The sequence below is a fragment of the Hyperolius riggenbachi genome, chromosome 1 (assembly GCF_040937935.1).
Source record: "Hyperolius riggenbachi isolate aHypRig1 chromosome 1, aHypRig1.pri, whole genome shotgun sequence".
In the NCBI taxonomy this organism is placed as follows: domain Eukaryota; kingdom Metazoa; phylum Chordata; class Amphibia; order Anura; family Hyperoliidae; genus Hyperolius; species Hyperolius riggenbachi.
Genome location: NC_090646.1, coordinates 139,526,178 through 139,552,830, shown reverse-complemented (window position 1 = coordinate 139,552,830; position 26,653 = coordinate 139,526,178). Strand labels below are relative to the sequence as shown.

Sequence of the window (26,653 nt, the reverse complement as noted above, 5' to 3'; positions counted from 1 at the left end):
GAACATTCGTGCATTACCTTTTTTTCTTTTCTTTAATTTGACATTATGTTTCTCAGAGAGCGGCAGGGACATCAGGGATCAACAGCAGTCTAAGGTGGAAAGGTAGGGAGATGATCATGTGAGAGGGGTATGTAGTCCTGACGGGGATGGCCCGAAACTTACGACCTGATGGGAGTTGGTTGAAGAAATGGTTGCCTGGATGGGAGGGGTCATTAGCTATCCTCAGTGCTCTGAAGTTAAGCCTGGAGGTGTGGAGGAGGTCAAGTGGGGTAAGAGGTTTTCCAATGATCCTCTCTGATGACCTGAACCTCTGGAGTTTGTATCTATCACCAGTGTAGGAGCCAGTGTACCAGCCCAGGATGGATGAACAGCAGACAAATTCAATACTGACAGAGTAAAAGCACCTCAAAAGCTCCTGAGCATTGCTGAACTTCCTTAGCTGGCAAAGGAAGAATAACCTTTGCTGGGATTTCTTTTGGATAGAGGCAGTGTTGGCTTTCGAATGCAGGTCGCCAGAGATGATTGTACCCAGGAGGCGGACTCCGGACACTTTTGACATCAGTGCTGTTGATGCAGATCGGAAGAGGTTTTGGGGACTGTTTCCTGAAGTCGATAATTATCTTGTAATTTTGGCTGTGTTGAGGACCAGCTTGCTTTCCTTGCACCGGTGACATCTACAAGCGGTAAGCCTGCTTGTCATTCTTGGTTACAAGGCCAATGATGGTGGTATTGTCTGCAAACTTGATGATTTTAACAGAGTTTTCCGTGGATGTGCTTTTGTTCATGTAGAGGGAGAACAGGCTTGGTGACAAGACGTAGGCTTGTGTGGCTCCAGTATTGGTGACTCTTGGGTGAGAGGAGAGGTTGCCCAGCTTAACACTTTGGGACCTGTTAGTCAGGAAATCCATAATCCATAGGATGGGATGGATGCTGAGTTCCACAGAGTTGTCATGCAGTATATGGGGACAGATGGAAGTAAAAGCCGAGCAAAAGTCCAAAAGAATTCTAGCGTATGAGTCCGGTCTGTCCTTATGGTCAGTGATGAGTTCCAGACAGATGTTGATAATGTCATCAGTGGATCTGTTTGCTCTATATGCAAGCTGGAATGAGTCTAGGAGGGTCGTTGTGTCAAAAGTCTTCATGACAATGAATGTAAGGGCTATGGACCTGAAGTTATTAAGATCAGAGACTCCTTGCTTCATAGGAACGGGTATGATGGTAGACTTCATGAAACATGTAAGGACCTCGCCATCTCTACGTGGCTTAGATGAAGGCTGTCATATTTATATCGTTTTAAACAATCTAGGCATTGCCTGGCTGTCCTGCTGATCCTCTGCCTCTAATTAACACCTTTACCCATTGAACCAGAAGAGGCATGCAGATCAGATGTTTGTGACAAAAAATCTGACAAGATTAGTTGCATGCTTGGTCAAGTGTGTGTTCCAGATACTAAGGTATCCAGAAAGATCAGCAGGATGCAAGGCAACTGGTCCTTTAATTCCCTGACTGCTAAGGAGGTCAAAGGCACAATAATAAAGCTTTGTACACATACTAGATCGTCTGAGATGATGGGTTTGTGATTGTCTTGGATGGGAATCTAGCAAGATATCATTGGCCTCCTCATCCTCTCTTCTTGTGGCCTATATCCAAGCAACATTTTTTGTACTGTACAACAATCCATCCTAGAGGTACAGCATGACTGCCAAGCAATTGGCATTCTTTAAAAAGAAATACCGGTACTGTAAATATGGCATCCTCCATATCCCTCTCACTATGGTTCCCTTTAAGTAGGGGTGGCCACTCATTCTGAGTTGAGGTAGAATTATGACATTTTGTAATGTAAATATATGCAGCTTGAAAATGTACCAACCAATCCCACCTCAGCTTAATTTGATTGGTTGATTTTCAATTTACATACATCTTCATAAAAAAATTATACAATTCTGTATCAGCTCAGACTATTATTTGTATCTCAATGACCAGCTCAAGTCTAAAGGTGGGAATCCACTATGACACATTTTTAATAGTTTAGATGTTCAGTTTATTAACAACTTTTAACCAAAGTTCTATGAAATTTAAGGCACCCTTATTTAAGGCACTGATAGAGCAGTAATGCCCACTCTTACACTGAGAAGCGTGGAGATGGGCATGGTAGACCACGTGCTGGAGCGTCTTGCATCTGACAACCATGGAGCTTTATACTGCATAAAGAGGTACAAAACTAAACGTGATGGAGATCCAACAAATATTCTATCAGTCTAGGTTCATAATGGTCAGTGTTATAATAAGTATGAACTGCAATGGAGACTGGACATAGACTTTAATACAAAGCCTGCATGCAGCGAGTTAGATGACGCATTAAGTTACAATGCAGTACTGTGAACAGGCCCATAGAATTGTATGGGCAGTGAGATGACATGCAGAATTATTCTACAACGCAACTGTGCACTGTGAACTAGGCCTCAGACTTCTGCTGAAATCAAATTGATATTGAGTGTTGCACGGCAATAATTCAGATTTAATATAAATACATATCAACAGGAAAATATCTCAACTGTCCAGCTTCATTATTATTAAGTATTTATATAGCAGTGACATCTTCTGCAGCGCAGTACAAATAATACTGTCTTGTCACTTAACCGTCCCTCAGAGGAGCTCACTATCTAATCCCTACCATAGTCCTATGTCTATATTGTGTAGTGTATTGTAGACTAGGGACAATTTAGGGCGAAGCCAATTAACTTATCTGTATGTTTTTGGGGTGTGGGAGGAAACCAGAGCGTGTGGAGGAAACCCACGCAGACACAGGGAGAACATACAAACTCCATGCAGATATTCCCATGGCTGGATTTGAACCAGGGACCCAGCGCTGCAAGGTGAGAGCCCTAACCACTATACCACCATACTGCCTTCTGTGCAGCTTCAGTGGAAGAAAAGTGATTCTAAAGGCAGATTACAGTATACTACACAATAGCCACATAAAAGCAATGTTAAATGTAGATCTAGGTTTTCTTTTAGGAGCCCCATTGTATCCCTAATACTACAAAACAAGTAAAACTGTATGCCAGTTATTTCCGAAACTAGACTCATTGTTTGATGTGTATTAAGCCGCTAATTGGCACTTGCTTTGCTATACATGAAAAGGGTTGATTAGGTTTACATATGAAATGGCTGCTCAGGCTGCTGAACAGTGAATGTTTGCAGGGAATGGCATAAAGACACATGCAGATAACACCTCTGCACACAGTGTACCTGCTACAAAGCACTCATTACTGATTCCTCAGCCCTGCCAGCAAATGCAATTTAACGTTTTAGCTTCTGCATTGATTTACCCCAGAAATAACTCTTTACAATGTTCAGCTGATTTTTTTAAAATTTATTTACCTGACAAATACAGCTTTTATCGGTCGTTTATTTATATCGATATCTGTTTTAGTTCACAGGTATTACCTTATGAAAAATGAGCAAATAATATAAAAGCCTTTTAACATTTAGGTAAACGACTGATAATGACCGCCTCAGCCGACAATCAGTCCTGTGTACTGCAGCCCCCAACCCAGGAGTGATCCACCTGATGGATCTACTCACCCCCAGCAATGCCGATCTCCCACCGATACCAATGTTCGTGCCACTCACCCGCCCACAACATGATGTCACACACACGCAGCTCGTCTTCCCTCTGTTGTGCCGCCACGCATATCAAAACAGCGCGTCGACACGTGTGTACAGCCTATCCCAGCGATGTCGCCCAAGGGGAAGAGGTCCTGATTCCCAATGGGCGACATGCTTCAAAGGTGTGTCCGCACCTTTACTGAAATTGTTAACACACGCTATGGCCTCCATTCACAAGTGCTGGTCGATAAAGACATTTCAGCTGGTGAAGTACCACATCCGATGTCTAAGATTTTGGGGGGAAATCCACAATTTTTTTATTTAGCCTATGCAATATTATTGCGCCAAGCGATTGCAATTTTCTGACAAGAGAAGAGGTGGGGGGTGGATGTTAAACAGGGAATAACAAATGAAATCACATAGTACTGTGTTTGTTATGCTCTATTCATGGGCTTCCATATTAACCTAAATGCAGGAAGAATGAAGCATGGACTACATTTGTGTATGTAACAGCTCTGCATAACATAACATGAATCATAGAATTATGAATGCTCATAATGTTGTGTGTGTCCTTTTTAACATTTTTGCAGAAGACCCACTATGGGACATACTGTATATTCTGGCGTATAAGACTACTTTTTAACCTAGGAACATCTTCTCAAAAGTCGGGGGTCGTCTTATATGCCGGGTGTCGTCTTATAGGGCGGGTGCTGAAACTTCCGAGCTGGATTGGAGAATCTGCAGTTGCCGCATATGGTGGGGGAGCTCAAATATGGCTGCGGCCGCACCCCCACCATATGTGGAGACCATATGAAAGCAGCAAGGGCGGTGCTGTACAAGTATGGTAGAAGTAAATCCACTCACCAGGATTCGTAGGAAGAAGTGACTTAACGTGGTCCTGATGACAAGGTGAGGGGGCACCTCGCTGGAAAGGTGTAAATGAAAGGGTGAAAGAAAAGAGATAGAATGGCGCTGTGCCCAGAAAACCACCCATATTCACATGTCTGGCCCGCCCTTGTATCATATTACCATACCTCCTTCTTTGCCTCTCGCATCTCATTCCTGAGGACTGCAGTTAAGCGGCGCATGGGGCATGTGCGAGATCTAAGAGGAAGAGAAGGAGGTAATGGTACACAAGGGCAAGCCAGACGGGTGAAAGGGGCATGTTTGCACTACCGCTCTGATAGCTGACCAATCCAAGCAGGCTTTGTACACAACAACCAGCCAATCGCCGGTAAGGCACATCGCTTGCCGTGATTGGCTGATTGTTGTACCACATACAGTGCAGCACCAGTATATGTACCTGTTTATACAGTACAGCACCAGTACATACAGTACAAGTATACAAATGTCCAAGAGTTAAGAAGGGTAGTCTTATTGGGTGAGTAAATCCCAAAATGTATATTTTAACTGGAAAAGTTGGGGGTTGTTTTATACGTGCAGTCGTCTTATATGCCGGAATATACGGTATTTACGAAGCAATGTTGCCTCGTAACATTGACGCGCTGTTAAATTGCCATGTGCCAGTCACGTACCATATATTGTGCAAATAGTGCAACCCTCATTACCCTACTACCCTAGGCAATGTGGCATGTTGCCAGTGGAGCATCCATTATTCTGCTTGCTAGGTACACACCATGCAAATTTTCCATCAGATTGAAAGGAAACTGCTACCGTTTGATAATTTCCAGCATACCAAATCTGCTTCCAATCAAGAAAGGGATCAATTTTGTGCAGTACTGATCTCAAAATTGATCCCTTTCTTGATTGCTGTATGCAGATCAGGCATATTGGAAATGATCAAATGACGATCTGACGATAAAATTGCATGGTGTGTACCAGGCATTACATGTTTCTGTATCATTGTCTTTCTGATCTTCTCAGACAACTCTCTGCTTAGGTTTCTCTGGTCCATGTTGTATGAGACACACAATAATGGGAAACAAGCACTACTTGTTATCATTTACATATCGGATTGATTGATTGATTGCTCTACTAGAGACATTTGAGATACTGATTAAAGAAATTAGGCAGTTTGTAAAATCCCTCTGATCCAATTATTGATCTCTGTAGGCAATACTTACTTTGTGTCACTTGACATAAAAGACATGCAGGGAATTCTTTTCATTGAAACATTTTCCAACAGCCTTAAAACACTTTCCACTGAGCTGTAAGGATACCAACACATTATCAACCTGGGCAGAAAACAGGTTTAAGTAGCAACCCTAATCCAAATACCTATTTGGAAATCAATCAAGTACAAGTGAAATCAATCAATTGAACCAGAATGCCCTCCTCAGTCTCAATCATATTTCATCAGAAGTCAAATCGAGAGTTGATTGAATTGCTGCCAATGCTGATCAGGGCTGTGGAGTCAGTACAAAAATTGTAACGCTGCACGTTCTGTGAAAGTGCAGCATACTGTGCGTTATTTGCGGCTTTAGCTGCGTTAGACTGCTTGCCCATGCGTAGTAATTAGCCACATGGCTAATTAATATTCACAGCACTGACGTGCAGTGTTTTCTTCCTGGAGCCGCCGCTTTGTGCGCTGATTGGCTGGCGGGATCACGTGATGCGGAGTGGAACAGACCACGTGATGCGGAGTGGAACACTCCGCATCACGTGGTCCCGCCAGCCAATCAGCGCCACCGAGAAGCAGTGCACACAAAGAGCTGCATAACGCGGCTCACTCTGGCGTCCTCCTTGAACACCACCAGGCATTGCGTTAGGGGCACGTTATGCGATCATAACGTCCCCTAAGACGCAACGTCTTGGTGTAAAAAAGGCCTAAAAGATATATATATTTTTTCAAAATTGCGTTATGTCAATCCAAACAATGCCTACCTGTATCACCCACAAAACACAGCTAGCATCCTTTTCATGATTGCATTCCTTGGCAACTTTTTCTCCTGAGTTTTCTCCTTAGGAGATCATTTTTCATCTTCTCTTTAAAATAACTTTTCAGCACTTTGAAATTGAAAAAGTCCAAAAAAGTAGGTAAAAAGTACCATCAAAATTATTTTGAATATTTCCTTGCTTGCTAATGGTTTAAAGGGCATTTTATTCACAAGGTATTAAAATATCACCGAGGAGAATACTCAGGAGAAAAAATGGCCCTTGTATCTTATTAAATACTTTATATTTGTTTCGGCGTAAAACAGAAACAAGTTGACTCGAATGTGAGACAGTGCGTTAACCTGGTGGAAATACCAGACTTATTCATAGTACGCTACATGATCTGGGGGTTCTACCTTGGCTTCCCTTACAAGAACAAAATTCGAGGTCGGATATCTGGTTACAAAGACTTGTATAATCATAAGTGGATGAGTGAACAGGTGAACTCTAGGCATATAAAATCTAAGACAACATCAGCAACTGCATAGTCAGTTTCCTGTCAGACAGGTAAAAACATTACCCTGGCGATAGCATTTTTATTTTATAAAAGCATAATGAACAGCATATAGAACCATGTCACATGGACCACTCTGCAGCTAGCAAGGAACTGCTACTTATGTGCGATCCATATAGTTATGTCTTCCTCTAAGGCTACTTCCACAGTGGGACGTTGCGTTTTGATGCAACGTTAAAGTCGCAAAGCAAACTAACAACGCAACGTCCCAAATATGTCACAACGCAACGCAACCTGTTATTGTCGCATACAGTAGGGCATACAGGCAATGAAAAATATGCTTCCAGGTCATTACTGAGCATGTGCAAACAGTCCAATGCAGTTAATAACGTGTATAACGCACAACATGCAGCACTTTCTAATAATGCTACACGTTACACACAAACGCAACGTATGCACTGTGACTGTTGCACGGACTTTAGTACTGCTGTGCGTTAGTCCACGTTAAAACATTTTCTAACATGCGACTTTAACGTCGCACTGTGAAAGAGGCTTAGGCCTTTAGAGGTGGCCACACAATAATTCTGTTCAATTTTGCTGCAATTCGATGAAAATGATCAGTTTTACAGAAAAATTTGGTGAGAACTGGTGGTGTAGTGGTTAGCATTCTAACCTTGTAGGGCTGGGTCCCTGGTTCAAACTCAGCCAGAGCACTATATACATGGAGTTTGAGGGTAGGAACACACTAGGCAGAAATGCTAGTGTTAACATGTATAATGAGTACATCAAAACAAACCGGGCAACTGTCACTTTTTTCCACTTTAATTCGTCTTCATGCAAGGTAAGAAACATACATAATTGCAGCTCTTGAAGGTATCAAACCTGTTCCAGGTGTATGTGCTGAGGTGTGTTGGGGTTCGGTGACCAGGGTGGAGGGACTGCACTACGCCGTTTCGCGCCCGACTGGCGCTTGTTCACGTGCTTGTGTCCGTAGCCAATGGCTACGGACACAAGCACGTGAACAAGCGCCAGTCGGGCGCGAAACGGCGTAGTGCAGTCCCTCCACCCTGGTCACCGAACCCCAACACACCTCAGCACATACACCTGGAACAGGTTTGATACCTTCAAGAGCTGCAATTATGTATGTTTCTTACCTTGCATGAAGACGAATTAAAGTGGAAAAAAGTGACAGTTGCCCGGTTTGTTTTGATGTACTCGTTATAGGATGACTTTTCTCTAAGTAGCCTGCACCGGTTGCACGTCCTTTGGCTCTGATTCACATGCTACTATACAGGGGGTGCTTTGAGGTGTAGTTTTGACCAGTCAAGAGATACGTGTGCAGACCACTTCCATTATTCCATCCCCCCAAGATATATGTGCTGAGTGCCGAGTGGTGTGACTTTCTACTGTGTACTTAACATGTATAATGTTAGTCAATGGGATGTATGAAAATACACATGTGTTTGTGTTCTCCAAAGTGCGTTTTTAAAAACGCTGGTCTTGCTGCATATTTTTTCAAATCGCATCTAAAACGCACATAATGAAAGTCAATGGTGAGGTAGAGGTATTTGAAGTTTGATGATGTATTTCCTCTTCCTGTTGACTTCCTAGTGATTTGCATAAAAATTATACGTTGTTATAATTATATATTTACTGACTATTTCTTCACATGATTCAAAAGTTCTATTACTCGTTCCTTACAGATGTTAATAATATAATCTGCTTTGTTCTCTACTTGGAAGCTGTTATTTCACCTGCCTATTATGAGTGCCGTACTGTTGAATAATTTGTATTGAGCTACAAGTTGTACAAATTGTTTATTTTGAAAATTCAATAAAAAACATTTGAAAAGGACAGCTGTGTTGAGAGTTATATGGAGGCTGCCATATTTATTTCCTTTTAAGCAGTTCCCTGGCTATCTTGCTGATCCTTTACCATTAAAGTGGACCCAAATTAAAAATACAAGATTTTAGAAATAAAACCTATTTTCTAATTTATAATAATAAATAGCAGCCTTTTTTCATCTGCATGATGACAAATATAAAATTTTTTACATTTATTGGAGGAACCCCTCCCTTCCTTTCAAATTGCCGGGATTTTTCCGGCAAACTGGTGGAGTAGATGGTTTCCAGCAATGGAGGAATTGCTAAAGCTGCCCCCAGTATAACCCTAGATATAAAAAGAGAAGGGTGAAAAGCATGCACTGAAATGATCATATGTTTGAAGGAGTGTTTATTTATCTTTGTATGTGTTAGAGTGGTGCAACTAAATATTTTTAATTAAAAAAAATGTTTGGTTTGGGTCCGCTTTAATACTTTTAGCCATAGACCCTGAACAAGCATGCAGCAGATCAGGTGTTTCTGATATTTGTGTCAGACTTCTGAAAAGATTAGCAGCATGCTTGTTTCTGGTTTGATTAAAATACTACTGCAGCCAAACAGAGCAACAGGGCTGCCAGGCAACTGGTTTTGTTGTAGGAGAGATGCATTTGGCGGCCTCCATTTCCCCCACTACAGTAGTCCTCTAAGCATGGTCGCTGTGTCCAAAAAACAAACAAAAAAAAAAACATGCAAAACGCATACAAAAGGCATACGTGATTTATGTATGCGAACCGCAAACGCATTAAAACGCACGCAAAATGCAAGACAAACGCCTGTGCGGGTAAAAAACACAAAATGCAAACGCATGGAAAACGCACTAAAATGCACAAAAGCATATGCAGCAAAGTGCTCCCTTTCCCGCACTGCCTAGTGTGTTCCCAGCCTGTATGTTTTCCCTCAGGCGCAATAGAGATGCTCTCGTACTGCGCTTGCGCAGGACGCTCCTGGCTTGAGGAATACGTACGAGGATACACGTGGCCAGAGCGCAGGGAACGTCGACTTAGAAGTCAGCTTTCACTGTGAGACAAAAAGTGAGCCTCGGTGGGGGAACAGAGGATCGGTATGTCACGGCGGGGGCACAGGTCGGCTGCAGGGGGCTGACAGAAGCCCCAAGTAAGTGAAACTCTTATTTTTTTAGGACCTTTCAGTGCCGCTTTAAGTGACAAGAATATATATATTCTGTACAGCACTGCGGAAGATGTTGGCACCATATAAATACTAAATAATAATAATGATGTCAGGGTACAGACTAAGGTGAGGACTCACAATATGCAAGGCAAGATTAGGACAAACAAGGAAGGTTGCAGGGCAAATAGGACAGTGTGTTGTTCTAACTGCTATCCTGTGACCACAGCCTCCAACCCAGTTAACAAGCCAATGACAAGCAATCACTGCATGTATAAAGCGAAAAAAAGTCAGATCACCACTTTACGGATCACGTTTTCCAGCTTGAAAATGGAGAACACTGAGCTTGCTTATGCTGCAATGCAGACACTGTTTATCATTTGACCTGAAGAAGCGGACTGCGTTCCGCAAAATGCATTATCAGTCAAGTGTCTGCTCATTAAATCTATTTTTGAATATTGGCGTTGCCCCTTCTTTTAGAGGTAAGCCAGTTATCTTTTATTATTTGTTTAGAACCATTGTTATTTGAGGCGCCTCCTCCCTCCCAGTTATAACTCACAGATTTGATTTCACAGGCTGACCCAAATATAAACTTTTTGCACAGATGTTCTGGGACCCTACCCTTTGCCTTCAACAAGCCTACAAACTCCCGCCAAACACAGATGTGCAGGCCGAACCTTGCAATCACTTCTCCCGATGTAGGTAGCCACAGGTTTCCCTTAATACTGGGCGTACCTTTGGCTACCTAATACTAATTAGCTAGAGGTGCATCGAATAAAGGGAGATCTCATTAGTGTAATGCTGAGAGCTGGGTGAGTAAACTCTCATTTATGCTACACTTGGGACTCTGCATAGGGAGGGAGGCGCTCGAGGAGGGGAGTGAGCTGCCCTTCCATCATCAGACGCCTGTAGGCACGAGCCTACAGTGCCTTATAGTAAGTCCGGCCCTGGTATATACAGTAAGCGAGAGGTAAAGAGAAGACCAGTGAAATTTCAATATGCTCATTTCAATCATCCAACCAGCTGCAAGAGAACTGGAAGAAAATGAACGCTTTACTCCATATGACTGGATGTATGAATTGATTAAGATAAAACGTCACACTGATCATCCCTGGATCCATGCTTTAACCACTTTACCCCCGCCCGTACGAATTTCTCCGTCCCCTTTTCCATCCTTTAACCCCCATGGACGGAGAAATCCGTACTTTCCGCGCTCCCGCCGCTGCCCGCGCTCCCGCTCGTAAACACGCCGCCCGCTGCTAGTAAACACGCCGCCGCCCGCTCGCCCGGAGATCAATGAACGGGAAAATCCATTCCCGTTCGTTGATCTGAGCCCCACAATGATCCACTGCTCTCCGATGGGCAGCGCGATCATTGTGAAAAAAAAAAATACTCACAGCCTCCTACTACTTCCTGCGAGCGTCCGGAAGGACGCTCGCAGGTCGCAATACACAAAAAGTTACTGTTGCCATCTTGTGGCCAAATAGTAAAACTACACCCTAAGCATTTTTTACATAGAAGTAAATTAGTGTTACACAAAATATTAACTCATTACCTCCCACACTCCCCGGTTTATTTTTTTTGGTAATTAAAAAAAAAATTCAAAAATTTACAATACAAAAAAATACATAAATAGTTACCTTAGGGACTGAACTTTTTAAATATTTATGTCAAGAGGGTATAACACTGTTACTTTATAAACTATGGGCTAGTAATTAGGGATGGACGCAAAACTGAAAAAAATGCACCTTTATTTCCAAATAAAATATTGTCGCCAAACATTGTGATAGGGACATAATTTAAACGGTTTTATAACCGGGACAAAAGGGCAAATAAATTTCATGGGTTTTAATTACAGTAGCATGCATTATTTAAAAACTATAATGGCCGAAAACTGAAAAATAATTCATTTCTTTCCCACATTTTTCCTATTTTCCCATTAAAACACATTTAGAATAAAATAATTCTTGGCATAATGTCCCACCTAAAGAAAGCCTAATTGGTGGCGGAAAAAACAAGATATAGTTCATTTCATTGCGATAAGTAATGATAAAGTTATAGACGAATGAATGGAAGGAGCGCTGAAAGGTGAAAATTGCTCTGGTGCTCAGGGGGTAAAACCCCTCAGTGGTGAAGTGGTTAATCACCACCACATAATAGCCTCTCAGGCTTCGTTCACATTGCATTCCGGTTGCGTTAGCGTTGGGCTTTTTTTGTCGTAATTTTTTTTTCGATTCCCGGCGCTTGGGTGGTCGTTCCGTTTCTGTGAAAAGCACTTTTCTAAGCGCTTTTGACGAGCATTTTTTTAATTCACTCCCTGACGCAAGTCAGGAAGTGAACTCTTTGACCCGGTAAATAATAAATACAATGTATTTATTCTTAAAAGAGCGAACGCAATCGCTGCACAAAGCAATTTTGTGAGCGTTTTGCATTTTCCTATACCTTTGGAATCGCCTCAAAAATGGTACACGCAACGCTTTCTTGAGTGGATCGGAAACGAACCGCTCAGATGTGAACTCTCTCATAGGGAATTATTGCACAGGCACTTTGGCCTAGTGCACACCAGAGCAGTTCGGCTGCTGTTTGCGATCTGCTTGCGGCTGCGGATACGCTTGGTTAATGTATTTCAATGCGCTGGTGCACACCAGAGCGGGAGGCGTTTTGCAGAAACGCATACTCCCGGGCTGCTGCAGATTTTGGATTGCGGAGGCGTTTCTGCCTCAATGTTAAGTATAGGAAAAACGCAAACCGCTCTGAAAAACGGCACTTCAGAGCGGTTTGCCAGGCCTTTTTTGTTACAGTAGCTGTTCAGTAACAGCTTTACTGTAACAATACATGAGATCTACTACACCAAAACCGCTAGACAAAACCGCAAAATGCTAGCTGAAACGCTACAGAAAAAGAAGAAAAAGCGTTATCTGCTAGCATTTTGCGGATCTGCTAGCGGTTTTTGGTGTGCACTAGGCGTTTCAGGGCTATTTTCACAAATTATGAAGTACCTCTGGTGTGAACGAGCCCACACTGAGAAGCTAAAGTGTGATGTGAGGAGAAGGTGAAGTGCAATGAACATGCATTCAATTCAGAAAACAAAAAGGAGAAGCTCTTATTTTACCCTCCTGCTTGATTGGATGTTTGAAGTGAACACAGTTATGTTTCAACTCATTTCACTGCACTTTACATTGAAGTAAAACTAGTACACAACATTCTTCCTAAGACGCTGGTATGAATCATGTGAACATAGCTAACAGAAGGGATCCATGTCTGTACGCAGTACAGCTGAACTATGCAACAACATGGTCAAATGTCACCTACTCAGCAGCAGCATTAACTTCGCTGGCAATAAACCAAGCCTGCCACTGTACACAAGGCTACCAGCTGAGGGCTCTTTCTCCTATGTGCAGCAGCATTAACAAGCATACTTATGCACTGTGTGCTGCAGGTGTTTATCCACAGGCATCTAGGCTATCAGGCAGTATGCTGTGTATTCCCTGCAGTGAGAAGCTGGATCTCAGACATAACAAACCTTGTGGGGATACACCACCCTTGTTTAAAGGATACCCGAGGTGACATGTGACATGATGAGATAGACATGGGTATGTACAGTGCCTAGCACACAAATAACTATGCTGTGTTCCTTTTTTTTTCTTTCTCTGCCTGAAAGAGTTAAACATCAGGTATGTAAGTGGCTCACTCAGTCCTGACTCAGACAGGAAGTGACTACAGTGTGACCCTCACTGATAAGAAATTCCCCTTATTATCTCTTTCTTGCTCTCAGAAGCCATTTTCTGCTAGGAAAGTGTTTTATAGTTGGAATTTCTTATCAGTGAGGGTCACCCTGTCTGAGTCAGGACTGAGTCAGCCACTTACATACCTGATATTTAACTCTTTCAGGCAGAGATAGAAAAAAAGGAACACCGCATAGTTATTTGTGTGCTAGGCACTGTACATACACATGTATATCTCATTATGCCACATGTCACTTCGGGTATCCTTTAACCACTTCAGGATCACAGCCCCAACCCCCCCCCCCCCCCCCCCCCCCAGTGACCAGGCAATTTTTTACAATTAAGTCCTCTGCAGCTTTAACTGCTAGCTGCAGAGCCATACGATGCAGCACAGATATGAACTCCCCCTCCCCAATTTCTGCCCACCAACAGAACTACCACCAACAGAGCTTTCTGTTGGTGGGCTCTGATCGCTGCTGCTGGATGTTGTTTTTTTTTTTTTTTTTTTTTTATTAATTTATATGTTATTTAATTTTGAATACAAATGTATATTTTGTATGTATTTATCCCTCCCCCCTCACTGCCAATCACAGCGATCAGCTCTCATAGGCAACAGCCTATGAGAGCGATCTCTCTCTGGGCCACTCCAGGGGACAGCCAAGTGACACGGCTGTCCTCAGTACAGCGGTGCTGTAGATCGCAGCGCTGTACAATGTAAATAGACAGCGGTTTCGGCATCTAATATTTGTATCAGCTGTAACAAAGAAATTTTTTTTATTTAAAGGTTGTTATGCTGTTGCTTATCTTTTAGCAACAGAGGAAGTTCTGAGTTCCACTTTAACACTAAGTTACTGTGGGGTAGCTGCTTCTCTCTCTGCTCACAAATCAAGGTATGGTAAGGAATCTTTAATCATGGTTGTGAAAATCCTTGCAATATACAGATCTGAACTTCTGAGATTAATTCTATCATAAAGGACATAACAGTACGATGTGTCTTGTCTCCTGGCCTGGCTCAGTCACTGAGGAAGCTGCTGGCATAGAGGGCACACAGAGAGGAAGCAAACACTGCCACCAATGGGTACCTAAGAAAAGCGTGGAGGCAAAGAAGGTGAGACTATGCAACCTGCAACCTACCTGTCACTATCTGCATGTTACTACAAGCTACCTGTCACTATCTGCATGTCACTACAAGCTACCTGTCACTATCTGCATGTCACTATAAGCTACCTGTCATTATCTGCATGTCACTACAAGCTACCTGTCACTATCTGCATGTCACTACAAGCTACCTGTCACTATCTCCATGTCACTACAAGCTACCTGTCACTATCTGCATGTCACTACAAGCTACCTGTCACTATCTGCATGTCACTACAAGCTACCTGTCACTTTCTGCACGTCACTATAAGCTACCTGTCACTATCTGCACGTCACTACAAGCTACCTGTCACTATCTGCATGTCACTACAAGCTACCTGTCACTATCTGCACGTCACTACAAGCTACCTGTCACTATCTGCACGTCACTATAAGCTACCTGTCACTATCTGCACGTCACTACAAGCTACCTGTCACTATCTGCATGTCACTACAAGCTACCTGTCACTATCTGCATGTCACTACAAGCTACCTGTCACTATCTGCATGTCACTACAAGCTACCTGTCACTATCTGCATGTCACTACAAGCTACCTGTCACTATCTGCATGTCACTACAAGCTACCTGTCACTATCTGCATGTCACTACAAGCTACCTGTCACTATCTGCATGTCACTACAAGCTACCTGTCACTGTCTGCATGTCACTACAAGCTACCTGTCACTATCTGCTTGTCACTATAAGCTACCTGTCACTATCTGCTTGTCACTATAAGCTACCTGTCACTATCTGCATGTCACTATCTGCATGTCACTACAAGCTACCTGTCACTATCTGCATGTCACTACAAGCTACCTGTCACTATCTGCATGTCACTACAAGCTACCTGTCACTATCTGCATGTCACTACAAGCTACCTGTCACTATCTGCTTGTTACTATAAGCTACCTGTCACTATCTGCATGTCACTACAAGCTATCTGTCACTATCTGCATGTCACTACAAGCTACCTGTCACTATCTGCATGTCACTACAAGCTACCTGTCACTATCTGCATGTCACTACAAGCTACCTGTCATTATCTGCATGTCACTACAAGCTACCTGTCACTATCTGCATGTCACTACAAGCTACCTGTCACTATCTGCATGTCACTACAAGCTACCTGTCACTATCTGCATGTCACTACAAGCTACCTGTCACTATCTGCATGTCACTACAAGCTACCTGTCACTATCTGCATGTCACTACAAGCTACCTGTCACTGTCTGCATGTCACTACAAGCTACCTGTCACTATCTGCTTGTCACTATAAGCTACCTGTCACTATCTGCTTGTCACTATAAGCTACCTGTCACTATCTGCATGTCACTATCTGCATGTCACTACAAGCTACCTGTCACTATCTGCATGTCACTACAAGCTACCTGTCACTATCTGCATGTCACTACAAGCTACCTGTCACTATCTGCATGTCACTACAAGCTACCTGTCACTATCTGCTTGTTACTATAAGCTACCTGTCACTATCTGCATGTCACTACAAGCTATCTGTCACTATCTGCATGTCACTACAAGCTACCTGTCACTATCTGCATGTCACTACAAGCTACCTGTCACTGTCTGCATGTCACTACAAGCTACCTGTCACTATCTGCATGTCACTACAAGCTACCTGTCACTATCTGCATGTCACTACAAGCTACCTGTCACTATCTGCATGTCACTACAAGCTACCTGTCACTATCTGCATGTCACTACAAGCTACCTGTCACTATCTGCATGTCACTACAAGCTACCTGTCACTATCTGCATGTCACTACAAGCTACCTGTCACTATCTGCATGTCACTACAAGCTACCTGTCACTATCTGCATGTCACTACAAGCTACCTCTCACTATCTGCATGTCACTACAAGCTACCTGTCACTATCTGCATGTCACTACAAGCTACCTGTCACTATCTGCATGTCACTACAAGCTACCTGTCACTATCTGCATGTCACTACAAGCTACCTGTCACTATCTGCATGTCACTACAAGCTACCTGTCACTATCTGCATGTCACTACAAGCTACCTGTCACTATCTGCATGTCACTACAAGCTACCTGTCACTATCTGCATGTCACTACAAGCTACCTGTCACTATCTGCATGTCACTACAAGCTACCTGTCACTATCTGCATGTCACTACAAGCTACCTGTCACTATCTGCTTGTCACTACAAGCTACCTGTCACTATCTGCATGTCACTACAAGCTACCTGTCACTATCTGCATGTCACTACAAGCTACCTGTCACTATCTGCATGTCACTACAAGCTACCTGTCACTATCTGCATGTCACTACAAGCTACCTGTCACTATCTGCATGTCACTACAAGCTACCTGTCACTATCTGCATGTCACTACAAGCTACCTGTCACTATCTGCATGTCACTACAAGCTACCTGTCACTATCTGCATGTCACTACAAGCTACCTGTCACTATCTGCATGTCACTACAAGCTACCTGTCACTATCTGCATGTCACTACAAGCTACCTGTCACTATCTGCATGTCACTACAAGCTACCTGTCACTATCTGCATGTCACTACACGCTACCTGTCACTATCTGCGTATCACTAGAATCTACATAGTACAGTATAATCTTGTTATAATAAACGATGGTATAGTAAACATTTGGCTATAGTAAACTACAACTCCCTGCCAAACTCCATTATAAGTTTATGGTAACAACACCTGGTATAGTAAACTCCGATATAATAAAACTTCTGTTATAGTAAACATGTCTTTTGGCCCCTACATGACGCTGACTCTGGATACAGTAAACAGTGGGCGGTGCATGTGTCATGTAAGTGTAAACCCATGGTCGGCTGCTCTCTTGCAAGGCTGGTTCCAGGTGAGTTGATGTCTGATAACATTTGTAAGACAAAAAGAATGGCACCAGCACTAGATACACAGTACTATGCAAATAAGCAGCTTGGGGAAAATGAGATACAATGTGAACATAAAGAGAATGCAGTATTACCACTTCCACTTTGCAATTACTGATAAAAGTGTCATCACACAGTCCTCCCATTGGATTGTACACACTCCTGGGTATCTCATCCCTTGTTAACAATAACGCTCTTGGCAGCGTGTGGAGCGCAGTACAGGCTACTTTCACTTGTAGTGTAGATCAGAGTGGGCCTACTAGTTGCAAAACTAAGGAGAGTGGAGAAGAGAGTGCTAAGTCCCGCCCACGGAGGTATCGGAGCCACTCGCATTACAGATGCGAGTGGTTTATTATGACTGGCTGCATTTTGAAGAGAGGCTTCATGATTGCCTCAAGTGTGATCAGAAAGTTTTCCAGGACATGTGCTGCAAATTTCAACCACGGAGGTATCAGAGCCACTCACAGGAAGCGGCTGCCTCTATTCAGTGACAGCTGAAATTTTTAAGGAGCCCTGGATACTGTACCAGCAATTTGTCCAGCCTGGCTATGCAGCCCTAAGCTATACTTCACCTTGTAGTCCACAAAATGTTCCAGTGCTTGTACTGTACCTCCAACGGGAGGACATAGTTGGTCCTTTGCAGCAGAGAATGTACCAGGGCATACTGGGCCATTTCTAGGACAATTTCTGATATAGTAAATCACTTTTCCTGGTCCCTTGGAGCTTACTATAATGAGATTATACTGTACAACCTGCCTATCACTACCTAACACTATCTGTTTATCACTAGAATCAACCTGTCACTTTTTGTGTGTTAGGGCCCTTTTCCACTAGCGGCGTTTGCAATGCTGAATCGCAAAATCGCAAACCGCTAGTGATTTTGAAATCGCTACGGTTTGCTTTTTAACATAGGAATCGCGGTAGGTAATTTCCACTACCGCGATTCGTTTTTGACTCAAACGCGATCGCACCGCGGAGCGATCTTTGCCGCGATTTTGCTATGCAGTGCATTGCATAGCAAAATCGTGAACACAATCACCGGGAAGTTTCCTGCACTTGCGATTCAGCAATCGCTAGCGTTTAGCGCGAACGCTAGCGATTGCTAGTGGAAAAGGGCCCTCACTAGAATCTACATATCCCCTTGCCTGTCATTTGAATCTACCTTATGCTGAATACACACCATGCGTTTCTGCGTCGAATGCGTCCGTCAATACGCGTCGATTCGATTATTTCCGAGCATTTCCGAACGCATTTCGATGATTTTTAGGTCGATTGCCATGTAAAGTATGGCAAATCGACCTAACAATCCATCGAAACGTGAATTGGACATGTCGGAAATAATCAAATTGATGCGTATCGACGGACGCAACGAACGCGGAAACGCATGGTGTGTATCCAGTTAGACACTATCTACATGTCACTAAAATGTACCCAACACCACATGCTTGTTACTAAAATTTACCTATTGCTATCTGCATGCCGCAAAAACAATAGAATCTATGTATCATTAAAAGTGTCAGAACTCAGAAGGTGGAGCTGTGGGGGTGGATCAGGAGTGGTTAAGGCGGATGGCTGCCAGTAGCTCGTTTAACGGATGCTAAACACTTTACTGCTACTAAGCAGAAAAGCATTTGGCATCGACTCCCGGCATTTTGTCATCACGTTTTGAGCCCCTTAGGAGGACACTGAAGCACGAACGCAACCTATGGTAGAGAGTGAGACAGCGTCGCAGAAAACTCGAAAATGGAAAGCCATAAGCTATTGGAGACATGGAGCTGTGCCAGTCCCAATACTCCACACGTGACTCGCTCACTTTTGGACACTTTCACTTTTTGATCACACAGATACTTCTTTACCCTAATATAAACTAATATACTATTGAAATCTGACTGTACATTTTAATTTTGTTGTCTTATTCCAGCTTTAAATAATTTACCAACTGAATCTGCTCCATATGTTTATAATGAAATATCTTTCTCAGATTTCACAACACTAGTGATGCTTGTCGCTATGGCACCCAATGCATTGCTGCAGAACTTGGCAGCATATGGAGTGTGATGCGAGATAGCCATGCTGTGATGAAAGGCCAATCAATGGGAAAGTCTTATCATTAGAAACTGTCGCTGACTTGGGGACAGTTAATGACAGGCCAGTTAATGACGGGTCCCGGACACCAGCAGTAAACGCCCGCCAAGCGTCAATGTGAATCAGCCCTAAAGCTCTTTTGCTTAATTGCCTACTGGCACTGGCCCCACACATATCTATAGGTTAGTCGGGGGCTTCCGTGAGGTGAAATGACTGGTCAGGTAAGGCACATCACCACGACAAAGTATATAAATAATAGTGGGAATGGTTGCTGGAAGTCGGTTGAGCAGAAAAGCTGCACGAAGATGGAACCCTGTCCAGACTCATCCAGCAAGATGGAAGACTGCAGCAACACAGAGAAAAGCTTTGTACTCACCGCTAGAGTTCCAACCTCGCTGTGGTCACATGACAGTGAAACTGGAGCTCTGGGGGCGAGTTACCTCCTGGCCTCGTAGCTCCCCGCCAGAGCTTGTCTCACCCTCAAGTGATGGCAGTGGGCCTGGAGCTCTAGCACGGAGCAAGAAGCTGCCAGGAAGACTAGTAAGCCGGAGCTGGAGTAAGGATAGGTAGCTGTGATCTCAAGGATGCTCTCAATGCACACTCTGCATGGTGGTGGTGGTGGGGGGGGGGGGGGGGGGAGGGGGAGGCTTGCTTGCAAATATTATATCACAATGTCAAAATGGAATTCAGTCATAAAAGAATGTATATAAAGTAGGACCTCTCTTATCTGGAACCTATGGCGATTGGTATATGCCACATAACTGAAGTTTCTGGTTGTGGAGAGTCACGACTAAAAATCTGCATTACTATTACTGTACTATACAGTACCTCATACCAGTGCTGTGGAGTCGGAGTCGAGGAGTCAGAACTATTTTGGGTACCCGGAGTCAGAGTTGGAGTCGGTGGTTTCATAAACTGAGGAGTCGGAGTTTAGGAGTCAGAGCCATTTGGGGTGTCTGGAGTCGGAGTTGGAGTCGGTAGTTTCAAAAACTGAGGAGTCGGAGTCAGATGATTTTTGTACCGACTCCACAGCCCTGCCTCATACAACATATACATCTTAATCTCTATTTGTAATTAAAAACAAATTAGGACAAACGTAATGTGACACAGCTTTATTACTGTGTACTGTACTGTAAAAATAGGTCTGTATATGCTGCAAAGATCTGATTTTTTTTCTGGGGTCTGGTTTTGATTAACTGAATTCTGCATAGCTGGCATTCCACTGAAATTGGCTCAAGTCAATTTTATACATTTTAATTTCTAAGGAGATGTTATTTAGCAGAGCCTAGCCTGGTACATAGGCTATAGAACTATCATCCAAAACAATCAACAGTGATTATTTCAGGAATGATCACTGTACAGTCACAATGCTTCAGTCTCAGATACTTTTAAGTAAGGGGATGGAGTTCCACTGAAGGAACTACAATAGCAGTCAGCTGCGTATTGTCCCACTCGGTGAATCACTGAAAGGGAGGCCAATGGCAATGGCACGCTTAAGGTAGCCATATATCTAGCAATTCTGATTCAATCAACAAAGTGATCGACTTTATTGGGCGATTAACTTCAGTACAGTTGATCGAAAGTCGATCGACTAGTGGCCCACACACTACAGGCGACTACTATGCGATGCATCTTCACTAATTGATCTGACCGATGTTGTACCTAAATGCTCTAAATGCCAAAATCAATTCAGTCGATTAAATGACAGAGGAACAGGAGCCGATTCATGTGCGATCGACCAATATCTTTCATTCTGCACGACCGACTAAGCTGGTCAATATGACATCAGCCACTTTTTTTCATTGATTGGGCATACTGGAATACACTCTATTTTCTCTTGATTCGATAAAATGATAGAATGAAATGGTTGATCACACAGCCAAATCGCTAGATGTATGGCCACCTTTATGCAAACCAAAAAAACTTAGTGCAAGTCAAAGGGTGGTACACACTATATACATGGCTATATGGGCAGATGAAATCAATGTTGAAAAATGTAAAGTCATGCATTTTGGTCGTACCAATGGTCTAGCACCATACAAAATAAATGGGATACAGTTGGGGACATCAAACTTGGAGAAGGACTTAAGAGTACTCATCGACAACACGTTAAATAATCGTATTCAATGCCAAGCCGCTGCAGCTAAAGCTAATAAAATTTTGGGATGAATTAAAAGGGAAATAAAAACTCGAGATGCTAGCATAATATTGCCCCTGTTAACTCTCTAGTAAGGCCACATCTGGAATATGGAATTCAGTTCTGGGCACCACATTACAGGAAAGATATTGCAGTTTAGAGCAGGTGCAGAAACGAGCAACAAAATTGATACGTGGGCTGGATGGTCTCACTTACCAAGAACGGTTAGATAAACTGGGCTTATTTAGTCTTGAGAAAAGACGCCTTAAGGGGCCCATACACCTAACGATTTTTCCGCCGATATACAGCAGATTCGATCACTGTGATCGAATCTGCTGTAAAACCGTTGCGCAAACGCTGACAGAATGATCGATTTCCGTCCGAAATCAATTGTTCCCGTCGATCCGTCCGTGCAGAAGATTTCGCTCAATCGCCGGCGGGTCGGGAGTGCGACGATAGCGGCGTTCGAATGCCCGACGACCGACACTAGCGGAAATACATTACCTGCTCCGGCGCGTATCCTCTGGCCTCCGCTGTCAATTCTCCGAGCTCGCCTCCTCCAGCTTCACTGAACTTCCTGTCCCGGCAGGAAGTTTAAACAATAGAGCGCCCGGCAGGAAGTTCAGTGAAGCTGGAGGAGCCGAGCACCGAGAAGTGACAGCGGAGACCAGGGGACACACGCCGGCCGGAGCAGGTAATGTATGCGGGGGGGGGGGGGGGGGGGCAGCAGCAGCACCACCACAGATTGTGATCGGTTTCATGCTGAAATCGATTCACAATCTGTTTGCAGTAAAGGCAGCCATCAGATTCGACCAGAGAGGGATCTATCTATGTTGGTCGGATCTGATGGCAAATCGACCAGTGTATGGCTACCTTTAGAGGGGATCTAATTAACATGTATAAATACATCAGAGGGGAATATAAAAGCTTAGCGGATGAGCTTTTTGTCCCTAGGCCTTCTCAAAGGATTAGAGGATATGATCTGCGCATGGAGGAAAGACGTTTTAGCCATTTATTTAGGAAAGGTTTTTCTTTACAGTAAGCGTGATTAAGATGTGGAATGCATTGCCACAGGAAGTCGTTATGGCAAATTCTATACCTGCTTTTAAAGGGGGCTTAGATGCTTTCCTTGCGTTGAAAGACATCCATGGCTACAATTACTAGGTAATGCCTAATGATGTTGATCCAGGGATTGTATCTGATTGCCATCTGGAGACGGGAAGGAATTTTTTCCCTTTTGGGGCTAATTGGACCATGCCTTGTAAGGGTTTTTCGCCTTCCTCTGGATCAACAGGGATATACGAGGGAGCAGGCTGGTGTTGTACTTTGTTTTCTGGTTGAACTCGATGGACGTATGTCTTTTTTCAACCGAAATAACTATGTAACTATGTAACACTGGGCTTGAATCACAAAAGTGTGCTAATGTAGTTAGCACGCCTAAAAGCACCTTAGCCCTTTTGGCGCGCAAAGTTTTGCATGCTAAGTTAGCACACGCAAAGTTTAAGTGCTGCGCACGAAACGTTGCACCAGGTGCGATCAAGACGTTGCACCAGGTGCACCTAAAACGGCGCCCTAGGTGCAGCCGAACTGTCGCACGGTGCAACGTTTTAGGCGCACCTGATGCAACATTATGAATCGCACCCGATGCAACGTTTTAAGCGCACCGTACATCGCTAAACTTTGCACATGATCAATAAAAGCTTTGGCCATGCTAACTGCTTAGCACCCTAGTTAGCACGCCCAAAGCTTTTAGTCGTGCTAACTGAGTTAGCACATTTTTGTGAATCGAGCCCACTGTGTTTGATTATTCATTTGTTTGTACACACGATTAAAATTCAGACAGCTAGCTGCAGTCTCATGGACATTGTGCACGTTCTCTCTCTATTTTCCATCATGCTGCTGTTGACAATCGCAAATGTATTTTCTATAAGAAAACCCACAGAATTCCCCCATAAGGAGATGGTCTAGTCCAAAACCTGGCAGTTCTGTCAGTCTTTAACTGCTTACTTTTTTGTTGGATTGCTCCTTTAAATGTTATATAAGATAGAACTTCGATAGACGTACACCTCAGGACATTCCAGGGATGCCATGCCACTAAAGCACATTCCGACCTCGGGCCTTGTGTGACTTTTGTGACAAACTGTGAGGAAGGATCAAGAGGATGGCTCATTCTTTCAAAGCCCGCTAAACCAACTATTTAATATAATTCCCCCTTTTCCACTAATGGGATTTGATTTTTTTCCCCCCGAACACAAACGTAGTACACGCTCCATGTTTTTACCTGCATTTGTGATTGGGTTAATGTCAATAGGTGTGCAAGAAAATTGCATACCAAATTGGGTGCTACGTGACCATCTTGTGATTTCCCTTCTCTACATTTTTTATTTTTACTAACAAAGCTTTGGAAAAACACAATCACACTGTGAAAAAGATCGCACAAAACTCCCACTGAAAAAGCACAGAAAAATGCTTGGTGTAAAAAAAAAGGAAAATTAGGATAGCATCATAGTGTGTTCACAATCGCAGTTTTTCAGTGGAAAACCTACCTATGTAGAAAGAAGGTTTTCAATACCATAAAGCCTTACTGGTCTCCTTAGTTCATCTCCTCCATCCCTGGTTGGTCGAATACATCTTCAGCACTACTCAGGCAGCCATTGCAAGTACTTCCACCGACCAGTGCATCCGTACTGTGCATGAGTGTGTCTTGTGCATGAGTAGTATGGATGCACCATCTTCGGAAGCACTTGGGGAGACCAGTACTTCCGAGGAGTACCAAAGACACAGCCGGTCATGGAACTTCCACGAGGCATGGCGCTGGAACAACAGGTCTGACCGAGGACAAGGAAGGCTGTATGGAATCCAGAGACTTCCCTCTACATGGGTAAGTATGTAACCTGAAGTGAGTTTCCTCTTAAAGTAAACCTGAGACGAAAGACTGTAAAACTTTTTTACATACCTGGGGCTTCCTCCATCCCCCTCCACGCAGATCGTTCCCAAGCCGTCCTCATCCACCTCCTGCATGCTTCAGTAAATGCCCCGATAGCTTCGCCAGTGGGGGTGTACTTCGCATGCAACTGGAGCTGTCGCCTGGAGCATTCTGCACCTGTGCAGGTGGACTGCACCTGCGCCGACTGGCCCACGATAACGGGGCATCTATCGGAGCATCCAGGAGTCAAAGGAGGATGGCAAGTGGGCAATCTGCATGGAGGGGGATGGAGGAAGCCCCAGGTACCTATAAAAATGTACATCCTTTCGTCTCAGGTACCCTTTAGAGAATAATTGTTTCTGCTGTCCAAAATTTATTTACGTTTTTGGCTGTGTTGCACTGTGACATCATCATAAGGCAAGGTGCTCAGAAAGTATACAATAATGTCTTGCTGTTGGTAACTGCTATAAAACAAAAAACAAACAAACAAAAAAAAAACATTTTCATAAGGTATACATGACAAACCTAGACTTTATCCAATTATATATATATATCTTGTGAAGCCAATATGTGATACCATACGTGTGTCAGTGTTTCCCTGCGGTGACAGATCCAGGCAGTGACATTGTGCTAGCCTGTCACCCTGGGGAGAGCCACTAGTCTATAAATCTTGTGGATCGATCTGCCGGCTGGGTCACGATGACCTCCAATACTATGCTTCCTGAATGCTGCTGTGGCATGCCCAGAGCTGGCAGTGCATGCAGGGGAGTCCTGGGACCTGGCAGTGCCATGGGAAGGGTGGGCAGAGCCTGGGTGGCGCCTCCTTTGGGAATACAACTGTCAGCACAACTTGTACACTGCACTCTCTCCTCCTCTTACCGTTTCCTTGGCAGCGCTGACTGGCAATAGGATGCCGATTCTCCTCGGCTCCCCGGGCCTCCCCTCTGCCAGAGGGCCCCCTGTCACCTGCAGCACTATGTCGCGATAGTGTCGCTCTCCCCAGTGCTGAACGCGACCGTCCCGATAGGCAGCATAGCAGAGCAGCGCCAGCCCGGACCCGGCAGCCCCGGAGAGAAGCCGTAACAGACCGGGGGGGAAGCGGGCACCGGGCACAGGGGGGCTCCACCACAGCTGCTGCTCACGGAGAGCCCGGAGGAGTCTGCGGAGAGCAGCCATGAGCCTAGAGATGGAGTGACAGTCAGGGAGGAGGGGAGAGCGGAGAGAGGGAGGAGGAAAGATCGCGAGAAGAAAGAAAGCGGCCCTGTCTCTGTACCTCTGTGCTGCTAGCCTCCGGGATGTGTGCTGAGTGCTGCTTCCCTTATCTCAGGGATGTGACACCGCAGCACCGGCTTCCTCATTTCTGCAGAGCTGTCAGCAGCCACGTGTCTTAAACGCACACAAACGCGGATGGCGTGCGTTCGTACGCGTTGCGGTCCGCACGCGTTCCGCACGCATGGCCATCCGCGTTTGTGATGTGAACGGGGCCTATCTGTATCTCTGCAGTGTCTGGTCTGTCAGTACTAATATCATCATCATCATCCTTGCCTTGCTGTACTGTGCCTACCTGACATCCCTCCATCAGTGCAGCTGTACTGTGCCTGACATCCCACCATCGGTGCACCTGCACTGCCACTGTGCCTCCATCATCCTTGCTGCACTGTGCCTGCCTGACATCCGTCCATCAGTGCGGCTGTACTGTGCCTCCATCATCCTTGCTGTACTGTGCCTGCCTGACATCCCTCCATCAGTGCGGCTGTACTGTGCCTCCATCATCCTTG

At 44.2% G+C, this 26,653-nt stretch overlaps 1 protein-coding gene across 5 annotated transcripts in view; it reads right to left on the bottom strand.

Annotated features, from left to right (window-relative positions):
• The window catches only part of MICU3 (mitochondrial calcium uptake family member 3), a 175,305-nt gene extending 149,082 nt beyond the window's left edge, over positions 1-26,223 (bottom strand). For 4 of the 5 annotated variants that reach the window (XM_068278616.1, XM_068278618.1, XM_068278617.1 and 1 more), the window contains exon 1: positions 25,755-26,080. In XM_068278616.1, coding sequence (XP_068134717.1) covers positions 25,755-26,051 — 297 coding nt within the window. In that variant the 5' untranslated portion in view covers positions 26,052-26,080. Of the gene's footprint in view, positions 1-25,754; positions 26,081-26,148 lie in introns of those variants that run through there. The other variant, XM_068278620.1, reaches the window with a different exon arrangement.
• Between the last annotated feature and the right edge of the window lie 430 nt (positions 26,224-26,653).